The following is a 13808-nucleotide window of genomic DNA, read 5'->3' on the forward strand; positions in this document are numbered from 1 at the left end:
AAATTACAAAGAATTCTAAAGGCAGAGGCAGGGAGAAATCTCTAAGTTTGAGACTAGCCTGGTCCACATAGTGAGTTCTATGCCAACCATGGCTACATAGTGACTGCTGTCAAAAAACAAACAAACAAACAACTACAACAAAAGTCAGTGGACACAGAAACTACCCAGCTTTGTCAAATAACGGCATCACAGAGATCTTTTTCCTGAGTAGACTTTCAAAACTAGCATTGGACTCAAAGGAAAGTTTCTTTTAAAAACCCTTTCTTTCCAATAGGTGATAAAATTCAGAGTATTGGCTTGATAATCCTAAATTGCTTCACGTTTTCTCCCTTGGTTAACTTCCTAGTAACAGCTGTTCAGGGCAGGGACAGTTTATGCCATTTCCTTTTCAGGTGGTTTTCTAATGCGTGAATACTTAAGAAAACAGCTGCTTGCACAAATGTGGAATTTGGGGTAAACACAGGTAGTACAGTAAACATTGTCCACTCTGGTTATAAACCAAACTGCTTCAGACTCTGCCCACGGTCTGGTAGAGTGAGAAGAGGCTGACTCAGAGTCCTACCAAACAGAAACCACAGAGACACAGCGGGGAGGGGCGAGGCAGGAGGAAGCAGAACTGCTCACAGGCACACCCATTTGCTCACTTACAGGAAAGGAATTCAGAGGAGCAGGCATGAGCTGCAAGACACCGCCCGCCCGCTGCCTACTTATTTCATCTCTTCCTGGGGCTCTTCTGCTCCACCTGCTCTGCGGCACTCTAAGGTGAGCCTTCCCTCCCAAGCCAAGGCCCTACACTCACATTTCCTCATCCAGTGTCCAGACACCCAGATGACCAATACCATTCTAGCACAGTGACCACGGCTTAAACCACATGGACAAAGCCTCCTTTGTACTCAGCACAGCACCCACATTGGATAGGACCTCTCTCAAGTATGAGGGGAATCACTGCATTCTGTTTCTTTGGTTCAGAATGTTCTTCTCCTGTATATCTGCAAAGCTGGCTCTCAAAGGTTTTCTATGTCTTCACTCAAGAGTGACATTTCAGGGTTACCTTAAGTAAAGTTCCAAGTGCTGCCCTGCACTGCATACTGCTTTCCTATGCTGTTTCTCATTTCACTGAGTTAACACTTGTCAATGAGTACTAATTACTCGTTTAGTGCATGAGGGCAGGCATATTTGCCTATTTTGCTCTGCTATAGCCTCTGCATAGAAACCAAAGCTGCCTGGCTGGACTTCACTCAGTAAGTCTAAGTCAGAACCCAATAAACCCTTCCACCCTTGTGGCAATCACTCGGCTACCCTGATGACTACTACCTCTACAGGAAAGGCCTTCAAAACCAGACAGAGGAACGCAGGGGACTAGGAGCTGGCTCTGAATGAGTTCCATCCTCAGGGCACAGCTCCTGTTTTCTACCTCCTTTTAAAGATTTATTTATTATATATGTAAGTACACTGTAGCTGTCGCCAGACACTCAGAAGAGGGCATCAGATCTCATTACGGATGCTTGTGAGCCACCATGTGATTGCTGGGAATTGAACTCAGGACCTTCAGAAGAGCAGTCAGTCCTCATAACCTCTGAGCCATCTCTCCAGCCCCTCTACCTCCTTTCTTTCCTTTCTCCCAATTCCAAATCCCAGTTAGCAGTCTAGTATATCTCACCCATGAACGAGGAAGGCTCTGATGTTGATAAAGACATAATGTTCCAAGCACACACATTAAAACTCTCTCTGTTCTGTTGCTAAGAAACTGAAGAAGAAAAGGGTTTCTATCCTCTTCATTTATAAAATATCCACTTTGTCTATGGGAGAACTACATGCAATTTCTCAAGCCCTCTTGTGCCTTGTTCTCATTTTTTAAAAGAACAGGGAAAGATGACTGAGCACTGAGAAGTGTATGCTAGCTCCATTTTTTTTTTACATGTCCTTGAAAACGAGATGGAAATGTGGTTTCAACAGCCCACTGCCCTAGTATTTATGAATCTTTCAAGCTGAAGATATCCCCATTGTCCCTCTCAAGGAAAAATGAAAAATGCTCAATAAAAAGTAATCTTTGGCTAAAATGATTATCCTGAACTACAAGGCAGGGCATGTTCATGTCCATCGGGTTCTTCCCCTACCTCAGCTCTACTCTACCTAGCTCCAAGGTCCAAACACAAAACACACACACACACACACACAATTACACCAGGAGCCCTGGATGGGGACACTATGTATTGCTGGCTTTAAAGGAAAACCAAGTAAAAATATGGCGGAGAGATAATGAGGAGTAGAAAACAGCAAAAGAAAATGAAAATGACTTTTTTTTTTTCCCCCGAGACAGGGTTTCTCTGTGTAGCCCTGGCTGGCCTCGAACTCAGAAATCCATCCACTTGCCTCTGCCTCCCAAGTGCTGGGATTAAAGGCATGCGCCACCATGCCCAGCACATGAAAATGACATTTGTTTTACAAATGAAGAGGGAAAAAAAAGGAAACCACACACATCTTTGGCCACACTATCCAAGGGAGCTTGGATGTAAGGAAGCCATGGTGTGAAAGGGAAGGTGAAGCCTCATCTGTAGATCTCAGAGGCAAAGACCTTCTTCCAATGCTTGTAGCTGTTACTCCAGCTTGTTAAACAGTAGAATCTTCTTGCAAACTGACTGACAGACTGATTGCCTTCCACCATCTTTCTGTGCATATAACTGATTTTTAATTCACTATCTTATTTCCAAAAGGACTTGACAATAAATTCTGTCCTCTACCTACACTACTGACTTCTTTAAACAATTAGAGTTTGCTTCAAAGACTGAAGGGAGCAGCCCAACTTTATGGACAGTGATTAGGCAGTATTAGGCAAATGGGAGTATGGACAGTATTAGGCAAATCTTACCTAAATCTCGCTTTGTCTTAGTTAGGAAGGTCTGATCATGACCTTGGGTCCCACTACAATCACACACCCGACTGAGTGGTCAGTAGCAGTCAGCACCTGTGATGGTTTGTATATCCTTGGACCAGGGAGTGGCACCATCTGAAGGTGTGGCCTTGTTGGAATAGGTGTGACCTGATTGGAATGGGTGTGTCACTGTGGGATGTGGGTATAAGATCCTCACCCTAGTTGCCTGGAAGTCAGTCTTCCACTAGCAGCCTTTGGATGAAGACATAGAACTCTTAGCTTCTCCTGCGCCATGACAGCTTGGATGCTGCCATGTTCTCACCTTGATAATATGGACTGAACCTGTAAGCCAGCCCCAATTAAATGTTGTTTTTTAGTAAGACTTGCCTTGGTCATGGTGTCTGTTCACAGCAGTAAATTATCAATAAATGTGAGTACACTGTCACTGTGTTCAGACACACCAGAAGAGAGCATCAGATCCCGTTACAGATACTTGTGAGTCACCATGTGGTTGCTGGAAATTGAACTCAGGACCTCTGGAAGAACAGTCAGTGCTCTTAACTGCTGAGTCATTCCTCTAGCCCCTCTGTTTCCTACTCTTATAGCTGAGAACTTAAGCGGTTCCTTAGGAACAGAATCAACTTAAAGTTGGGTGTGGTGATGCCGCCTGCAATCCACATAGAACTTGAGAGTCTAAAGCAAGAAGGCTGCCAACTCTAGATGGGTCTGAGAAACAGTATGACCATGTCCAAAAACAAACAAAACAAAATGGAAGCAAAAGGAACGGATGGAGGAATAGTATGCATTCAGTTTAAAAACAGAGGAAGGGTAGGGTACTTAACACAGAGAGGCTCATTCTTCCCAATAAATAGACATCATGTGATGATAAACATGATTAAGCACAACACATCTGTGTTTTGTTTTTGTTTTTGTTTTGTTTTTTTTTTGTTTTTTTCGAGACAGAGTTTCTCTGTATAGCCCTGGCTGTCCAGGCACTCACTTTGTAGACCAGGCTGGCCTTGAACTCAGAAATTCACCTGCCTCTGCCTCCCAAGTGCTGGGATTAAAGGCGTGCGCTACCACGCCCGGCCCCACATCTGTGTTTTAAATCACTGCAGAGTTTCCATAGGAAGGTTGATAGCTTTCAGCTTAAAAGTTTGGTCTAGCCGGGAGTGGTGGCGCACGCCTTTAATCCCAGCACTCGGGAGGCAGAGGCAGGTGGATTTCTGAGTTCGAGGCCAGCCTGGTCTACAAAGTGAGTTCCAGGACAGCCAGGGCTATACAGAGAAACCCTGTCTCGAAAAACCAAAAAAAAAAAAAAAAAAAAAAGAAAAAAAGTTTGGTCTAGAGGGCTCAGTGGTCAAGAATACTACTACTATTACTTTTCTTCTTTTTCTTTCTTTCTTCTCCTTCTTCTTTCTCCTCCTCCTCCTCTTCTTTTTCTTCACAAGGATTTATTTATTTATTGTATGTAAGTATACTGCAGCTGTCATCAGACCCACCAGAAGAGGGCATTAGATCTCATTATGGATGGTTGTGAGCCACCATGTGGTTGCTGGGATTTGAACTCAGAACCTTCAGAAGAGCAGTCAGTGCTCTTAACCACTGAGCCATCTCTCAGCCCCTCAGGAAGACTCCTTGTTCTCGAGAAAGACCGGGTTTCAGTTCCCAGCACTCACACAGTGGCTTACAACTGACAGCAACTCCAGCTCCAGGGGGGGTCACAGGTCTCTGGCATCTCCTGACATTGTCCTCATGTGCACACACCCATACACTATTTTTCTTTTAAATCAGCTGGGCATGGTGGTGCCTGCTCATCCTTAATCTCTGCACTCATGGGACAGAGGGACTGGGTTTCAGCCCAGCTTCTCTGAGTCGCAGGCTAGCCAGAGCTTCAGACTAAGACCCTGTCTCAAACCAAACCAAACCAAACCAAACCAAACCAACAAAAAAACCCAACCAAGCAACCAACTGACCAAATTAAAATAAAAACAACAACAACAAAAACCCCAATAACCCTATAGTCAGAATTTCAAGTCAGGCTTGGTCACACATGTTGAAATTCCATGTTTAGAAGGCTGAGGCAAGAAGACTGCTGAGTGCAGAGTCAATGGAAATTACACAGCACGGCCCAATCTCAAAAAAACAAAAACAAAAACAAAGAAACCAAACAAACAACAAAATCCGAGAATTCAATACTGGACGGTTCAATTTACATGCATACAATTCTAAGTAGATAATTTAAACTACAATGTTATAAAACATGTATTTACATAAAAAGATCCAAAAAGCAGGTTTTAACAATGTTCTAACCTAGGGGGATGGCATCTACTTAAAATAATAAAACTAATAGATCCATCTTAAGTGGCGGACATGAGGGATGCCCATCAGCAGCATCACTCAGATCTGTGTAACATCAACACCTGAGGAAATGATACCTTTCCGAAAATAAAAGCCACATAAGCCTCCCCTGTGGACTCTGGGATGTGAAATCCTTGCAGGCTAGCTATAGCTTCCCCTCTGCAGCGCTGTCCCCTCCTCTGCCCTCCCAGGCTCCGGGCTGTTTCTTGGATGTTGACTTTGATTCTGCTGCAGATTACATTTTCTTCTGCTGCCACACAAACAGTAAGAAAAATTCACTTTATTTCTGCCCCACTAAGCAGCTGTCTTCTGGCGCATCCTGATGATGCCTGGCTGGAAAGAATGAACAATGAAAACAACGTTTTCTCCAGCAGACATAGCAAAGGCCCATAACAAAGGCATCTGGGGTGCACTGGGGAAGACCCTAGTGTTTGGATTCTGTAATGAGGTAGCTGCTTGACCAGCTGCACTGCTCATTGCACTACACTCAGAAAGTTAGTTTGCTGTGTCCTGTCAATTTTGAAAGGAGGCTATTGATATGTGATGTGTATCTATGATAACTAAGTTTTACACAGCAAGAAGAGTTAGACATGTTTTCAAGCTTATAAACTTGTGAATGAATCCACACACATGAACAATTTGTCACTTGTGTGGATTTGGTTAAAAAATTTTTTTGACTAGATGGTTCACCTCAAATGAATTTCAACAAAATTGATATAAAAAATTTAATGGGAAGCATATTTCACAATCAAAGCTACAATTACCCAAGATGAGTGGAATCACCCTGTTGTAATATTGTAAAACAAAACCTTCACTTTGAATGACACATTTTGCTGAAAGCCAGCATGAAAACAAAACAAACCACAATACAAATGCAGCCACAGAGCAGGAAGCAAGGGCGAGTGCAAGTGTACAGCACAGAGCAGGCAGCAGCAGGGCACCCAATCCTATAGCCCTGCAAGATAGCCCAACTCCACAGGGAAATGCAGGCCTGGAATTTTAACAAGAATTCAATTAGCATCCCAGAATTTCCTTAATCAACAGCTGAATGCTAATTAGAAGCACAGCAGCAAGCACCAATGGAATCCCCTCACAACAAGAGCAGCACAGCCCCAGAGCCTTGCACTCTCAGACAGACTGAATTAGTAACTACAGAAGCAGGGAAGGGAGACTCCTGTGGCCTCTGGATTATATTTAAATGTGTTTATCATGTTTAATTAAAAACTTAGTAACCTAGGATTTGTGTTTTTATTTATTTTAAAAATTTAAATTTATTTATTTTATGTATATGAGTACACTGTAGCTGTCTTCAGACTAACCAGAAGAGGGTATTGGATCCAATTACAGATGGTTGTGAGCCACCATGCGATTGCTGGGATTTGAACTCAGGACCTTCGGAAAAGCAGTCAGTGCTTTTAACTGCTGAGCCATCTCACCACCTGAGCAATTTCTTAATTAGTGATTAATGTGGGAGGGCCTAGCCCATTTTGGATGTGGCCTCCCAGGCTGGTGGTCCTGGGTTCCATAAGAACACAGGCAGAAGCCGGGCGTGGTGGCGCACGCCTTTAATCCCAGCACTTGGGAGGCAGAGACAGGCGGATTTCTGAGTTCGAGGCCAGCCTGGTCTACAAAGTGAGTGCCAGGACAGCCAGGGCTACACAGAGAAACCCTGTCTCGAAAAACCTAAAAAAAAAAAAAAAGAACACAGGCAGAGCAAGCCAGTAAGCAGCACCCCTCCATGGCCTCTGCATCAGCCCCTGCCTTCAGGTTCCTGCTCTGTTTGAGTTCCTGTCCTGACTTCCTTCAATGACAAACAGTAATGTGGAATTGTAAGCAAAATAAATCTTGTCACTTTGGGACACAGTTTTTCATCACAACAATAGTATCCCTAATTAAGCACTAGAGTAAGTTTGATTTTAGAGTAGCAGGGCTTACTTCCAACAGCCCCAACTTAAATTCCCCTTAGAACATCATCTCCATAAAGGAGGAGAGGGACTAAGACACAAGGGGAAGACACTGTCTCCAGAAAGAGAGGCTGCCATGATGCTGCTGCCAAAGATGAAGAAGAACCTGAAGACCTCTTCAAAGTCAAAATCCCCCTGCTCCCAACCCTGACACAGGGTTGTGCGATCCCTGAGTGTCCTGGAACTCTCAAACACAGAGACCAGCCTACCTCTGCCACCCAAGTGTTGGAATTAAAGGTGCACACCGCTAAGTCAGCTACAAAAGTCTAAAATTTCAGGTCAATTTGGGAAGCGTGTAAAAGTTTTTGTATCAATTCACAAATATCAATCAACCATTCCACATTTAAAAATGCTGGACTCCAGATGAACTTAGAGTAAGTCTTTGCAAACAACAGTCTGCAAGCTCGTCCCTGGGAGACGCTACCCTCACCATCAGTAAGTGCTCATCTTTCACAAATTTATAAAGTAGGACTACAGTCAACTCGGTCTGGAGATGGATAGGGCTGGAGAGAGCCTGTGGGCCGAACACTTGCTGCTCCCGAGGAAGACAGTCATCGCCTCTCAACATCCACACGGACTCCAGCTCCAGGGTAGTCTAAAGCCACTCTGAGGTCCTCACCTCCAAGAATGTTCACTTGCTTGTGTTTAAGTTTTATTCAAAACAACAACAAAAAATATAAATATAAAAACAATTAAAAGCCGGGCGTGGTGGTGCACGCCTTTAATCCCAGCACTTGGGAGGCAGAGGCAGGTGGATTTCTGAGTTCGAGGCCAGCCTGGTCTACAGAGTGAGTTCCAGGACAGCCAGGGCTATACAGAGAAACCCTGTCTCAAAAAACCAAAAAAAAAAAAAAAAAAAAACAATTAAAAAGAGCCCATGTCTGCAATGCTGGCACCTGGAAGGCAAAGGCAGGAGGATAAGGAGTTCAGGGTCAACCTCAGCTACACGCGAAACTTGAGAGCCTAGGACATAAGACCTGTCTCAACAGAACAAACCAAAGAGAGAAAGAAAAAAGAGGAGCAAATAGAAGGTATAGGTCAGAAAGGGACAATGGTTACAGAGCAGGCAGAGGACTGAGCTCAGCTTTAAGGTACAGTGAGAGTCTACACTAGTGGTCCTCACCCTCCCTAATGCTGCGACCCTTTAATATACTTTCTCAGGTTGTGCTGACTCCCAACCATAAAATTATTTCATTGCTACTTCATAACTGTAATCCTGCCAGTTATGAATCATAGTGTAAATATCTGATATATAGGATATCTGATATGCACCCTTCAGAGGGGCCTTGACCCACAGGTTGAGAACCAATGGGACAGAAGCTGGATTCTTCATGGACAGTTGCTTGGCAAAGTAAGGAAATGCAGGTCACCTTTCTCGCCCAGCAGGGGAACTCTGATCTCAGCATTTACAACCATTTTGTGGAAGTCACTTAGGTACATCAGATAGATACTGAGTTTATGATCAAATTAACACGCTGGAGACAGCAAAGTAAAAAAACCAGAATGTTCCAAGTATATGGAACACCAAGAAGGAAAAATCAAAGGGAGTTAGGCATGTGCACCCATTTCAGCTTAGAGACATTTGTGCAGCTTATTCCTGTTATTCCCAGGGAGAAATTCACCAGAGAAAATGCGGTGAACTCAACAGAAGGGGCTCCGTTAACACAGCGGATGCTCTCATAGCCGAGGGCAGGCTAAGGCAAAGAGGGGCTGCCTTGTTGCCACTGCTAGCTACTCAGACTCGATACAGATGCATCAGAAGCTCCCTCCAGCCTATCAATCAGCCATCATGTCCTCTCAGTCACCTTCCAGGTTTGAGGTTTCAGAAAGCAAAGCTTAGCTTTCACAAACAAGGGAACCGTTGGATCCCTTAAGCTCTGCAAGGCTGAGTGGCTGCCAAACTATTTCTCAAACAAGAAGCAAACACAGTAAAAATGAGCCCAAACCAATGTGTGCTTCCACGGTTAAGAATCATTATTCTACACTTGGAATCTTTGCCACTTTGGATCCCTGTTTTGTTTTTCAAAATGAAGCTGGCATCTTTCAGATGCCCAAGGCTCCTCACCCCTGCCCTTCTGCAGCAGCAGGGCTGGCATGAGAAGAGCTACAGAAAGGGACTCATCTTTCTTTTAGAAAAGCAGAAGAGAGGACTCTGTTGTGTACTCTGAACATTCCAGAGGGAAGGAGAGGTTATGCCAGAAAGGACAGGGGAGTCAGGGCTGGAGCAGTGGGAGGTGGAGCAAGAAGGGGGGACAGCTTGTGTGTGTGTGGGGGGCAGCAATCAGAGGAGGCAGGAGAAGGTGAAGGAGCCATGGACTACAGACAAGGAGAGACACTCAGGAGAGATTGCAGTTCAGGCTGCAGGAATGATACATGCAGTCATTACTACACTCGCACGGGCATGATGCCCTGTGACAGACAGTCTAGTTACACAGCCGCTCCGTCCTTTTTTTTCCCTTAAAGATTTTATTTTCTATGTGTGTGTGTATTTATTTTATGTACATGAGTACACTGTAGCTGTCTTCAGACACACCAGAAGAGGGCATCAGATCCCATTACAGATGGTTGTGAGCCACCATGTGGTTGCTGGGATTTGAACTCAGGACCTCTGGAAGAGCAGTCAGCGCTCTTAACCACTGAGCCATCTCTCCAGCCCAAAGGCTTTTGCAGAACTGAAAATTGTACCAACTGGAATTCTAGCTCCTTCCTATAAAAATAGGCTTATGGTGAAAGTGTGTCAGCATGGCCTCTCAAAACAGCTCAGGTTTTTGGGTTTTTGCTTTAGCCATCCATCACCTGAACATGTAATTCCTGTGGCTCTGCCTTCCTTACACAAGGACCTTACCCTAATGCCCACTAACCAGAAAAATGTATTTGTGGAGCAAATGACAACATTTCAACCACAGTTCCCCACTTGGAGACACTTGTCCTACCCCTGGGGGCCACCTCCTCCCCCTCCTCCCTTCTGCCCTCTCCTCACTATGCCTCAGCCACTACCCTCTCTATTTCTTGCACATAGCATTCACAGTTTTCACCTAAGTGCCTAGACTTCTTTTCTCCCCTTCTTACTCCCCAAGGTCTTCCTGTCCTTGGTTCTTGAAGGCAGCGCCCATCTGCCCAGCTGCTCCCACCTTATACCACCCTTGTCTTCTGGGCACTTCCCACCACTAGCACATACTGAGCTAAGACAGTTTCCCTCTTAGGACTCTAAGAAATATCATGCTCTTAACAATGCTCCTAGCATAGGGCCTAGTACACAGTAGGCCTGCTATAAACACTGTTGCATGAAAGTGAACAGTATCACAAAAAACACTTTTAAATACTTTTCCTTATCATGCTTTAGAACAGAATTGAGGAATATCCCACCAACTCTGTATTTCAATTGCATTTGACCTCAAGGGCAAATGTTAGACAGTCTCTGTCATACTGCAAAGGCACAGGAAACCTGAGCTATTTACAGCAACACCTTTTAAAAGTCAGCAGCAGCGATGTAGCTTCATGAGCTCTGTGGTTGGGAATCACAGGGTTGCATGTCTATGTTTATGGGTTCCTTTCTCTCCCCATCTCTTCTAGTGTTCAATCAAGTCTATGCTTCCTGCTCTGGAGCAACTGCTTTCAGCCTGAGGTCCTAAATTTAAGTCACCAACACACTATTCCAGGTTCTGGTTCTGACACGGTTGGGACATGTTTAAAACAGGGAAGTACCACACACTATCCTGCACCAAAAACAAAATCACACCAACCTTGTTTAGGAGTAACTGTTAAACTCAGAGAAAATTTCCCCACCACCTATGGATCCTAACGATACTAAAATCAAATCAAGTCTTTCTTACAGGTTTTCCCTGGTGTGTGATACATTATAGGCACCTCTCAGAGTCAGCGGAGAAGGACACAGGGTGTTCTGCTGTTTTGTTCCTTTGAGACAGGGTCTCGCTGAACTTAGAGAAAGGGTGGCAGTCAGCAGCACAGCACCCCTCCTGTCACAGCTCTTCATGACTTGAGAGTCACAGAGTCACATGCAATCACACTCAGCTTTAAAAACAAAAAGGCACTAGGGATTTGGACTCAGGTCCTCATGAGTGTATAGCAAGGGCTCTTCTCAGCATAGCTGTTCCCTTTACCATGAACAGTCTGTCTTCTGGATTGAGCCCCTTCCCGTGGGGAGCAGGGAGGTTGCATACAAGAAGTACCATCGCAAAGGCCCAGAACACAAGGCATACAAAGGACGATGCTCACCACTTCATCCTCTGTCCAGCACTTCTCGATCAGCTTGGGCACAGGCTTCTTCACCAGGCGCTGCAGGGCTTTGCCGGCATCATAACTGCTTTCATGTAGCTGAGACGACAATGACTTTAGTTAATTAACTGTCCCACATAGGCATCGAGACAAATCAATAATTACAAATCCCATACCTTTATATTCTCTCTCTCTCTCTCTCTCTCTCTCTCTCTATATATATATATATATATATATATATATATATATATATATATATCTTTATTCTTTTAGAGGAACCATGGAAGAACAATATTTTGTAAGAATCCACTGCCACCTGACCTCTGCCCTCCCCATTTAACCCTCACCCCGGCTGTTGACTGTCCCTTTATGGTACAAGTACTGAAGGTTCAGCTCCCAGCATGATGTCACTGGCAAGTGTTAGAACTTCCAGGGGGAGGACCTTCACCGGTTTGTTTCCCACCTACTACAAGATGAGCAGCTTCCTCCTTCATATAGCCTCTACTATGTAACATGTTTCCTTAACTGCAAGCACAAAAGGTAACCAGCCAAGCAATACCACATATTAAAACCTGTGAAGTTGTGGGCAAAATAAACGAACCTCTTACATTCCTGAGATGATTTAGCTCAGATATTTGCTATAATAATAGAAAACTGATTTGCACGAGGAAGGAGACAAGTAAAGCAGAGAACATTCTGGCAATAAGAACAGCATTAAAGCTTGGCGGGGGTGGTGGTGGGGTTCCAGTCTTTAATCTCAGCAGAGGCAGGCTGAGGTCTGAGGTCAAGGCCAGCCTGGTCTACAGAGGGAATTCCAGGACAGCCAGGGCTACACAGAAAAACCCTGTCTTGAAAATCAAACAAACAAACAAACAAACAAAACCCTGTCTCAAAACAAAACAAACAAACAAAAAACCAAAAAGAAAAAAGAAAAATCAAACCAAACACACAACACACACACACACACAAACCCACCAAAGCCGACACCTGTAGAACACATGGCCTGGCATGGTGCTCAGCACACACACACACACACACACACACACACACACACACGCACACACACGCACACACACGGGCCCTCAGTCCCTTCACTAATCCTGTAAGAAAGACAGACTCGTACTTAATCTTCCGATATAAGAACAATTGTCACACCATCTCACAAGTGAGGAGACCACATGCCTTGGAAAGACGCCTTTAGATGCTCACCACAAGGTGGGAGTCAAGACTCAAACCCAGCAGAAGCCTCACACTCCTGTTCCATTCTTTTGTTTGCTTTGATCTTTTGAGACAGGGTCTCTGTATGTATCCCTGGCTGGCCTCAAACTCAGAGATCCACCTGCCTCTGCCTACTGGGTGCTGGAACTAAAGGTGTGTGCCACCATGCCTGGCTCTTATTCCATTCTTTCCAAAACAGGCTGAGGCTAGACTAGAATCTTTTTAGTGAAGTAATTTGCTAGAAAGCATTAAAAGGGTCCAAAATATAGACTTTCAAGAGACATCATTGTGTACCCGCAGTTCTGAGTAAAGAAGCTGGCCCTTCAGAACAGCTGCCTTTCCTATCAAAGCTCATAACCCACAGGTTTCCCAGCACCAGGCAGTGCTGTGCCGCTCCTGCCCCTCAAAGGCACTCTGCTGAGGCCTCTACCTCCTACCTTTCCTTTCAGATGGTGATGAGAGCCACTGGGCAGAAGGATCCTCACACCCAATCTACACCTTCTACCTACAGAAGTCTCTCTAAATCTCTGGCTGAAATCTGTCTTTCTTCCCATCGTGGTTCAAGATGACCGAGACATACTTGTTAAATGAAAAGGATAAAGGCCTTCAAGTCCTGTCCCTCTGCAGACTCCGCCCAAGTGGAAAGCTGTTTACCTACACTTATCAAGCTTTATCATCCCGTCGTCTGCAGCCTGCCTTCTTTCAGATGCACAAAAAGAGTAAAATAAAGTCAGATGTTCACACTCTGCTTAAAACAAGGGACCGCCGGGCGTGGTGGCGCACGCCTTTAATCCCAGCACTCGGGAGGCAGAGGCAGGCGGATTTCTGAGTTCGAGGCCAGCCTGGTCTACAAAGTGAGTGCCAGGACAGCCAGGGCTACATAGAGAAACCCTGTCTCGAAAAAACCAAAAAAAAAAAAAAAAAAAAAAAAAAAAAAAAAAAAAACAAGGGACCATTTGCCAGGTTCTCTAATACAATGAGGACTTTTAATGATATAATACAAAATGAAAATGAACAGAAGGAAAATTTATATGCCTGTTCCATTTAAAAAACACATTTTTAAAAGTGATAATTTAAAATAAAATCAACTTGATCAAATTGAAACTTCTAATAAAAACTTCAGGGCAAGAAATTAATAACATTTTATAAGCAGTTAT

At 44.4% G+C, this 13808-nt stretch overlaps 1 protein-coding gene across 13 annotated transcripts in view; it reads right to left on the reverse strand.

The window, feature by feature from the left end:
- The window catches only part of Rere (arginine-glutamic acid dipeptide repeats), a 350306-nt gene that overhangs the window by 82578 nt on the left and 253920 nt on the right, over positions 1 to 13808 (reverse strand). For all 13 annotated transcript variants that reach the window (XM_029475940.2, XM_029475947.2, XM_029475939.2 and 10 more), the window contains one exon: positions 11434 to 11532. In XM_029475940.2, coding sequence (XP_029331800.1) covers positions 11434 to 11532 — 99 coding nt within the window. The remainder of the gene's footprint in view (positions 1 to 11433; positions 11533 to 13808) is intronic.

The sequence above is a fragment of the Mus caroli genome, unplaced genomic scaffold, assembly GCF_978045245.1.
Source record: "Mus caroli unplaced genomic scaffold, Mus_caroli_1 scaffold_6, whole genome shotgun sequence".
Lineage (NCBI taxonomy): Eukaryota > Metazoa > Chordata > Mammalia > Rodentia > Muridae > Mus > Mus caroli.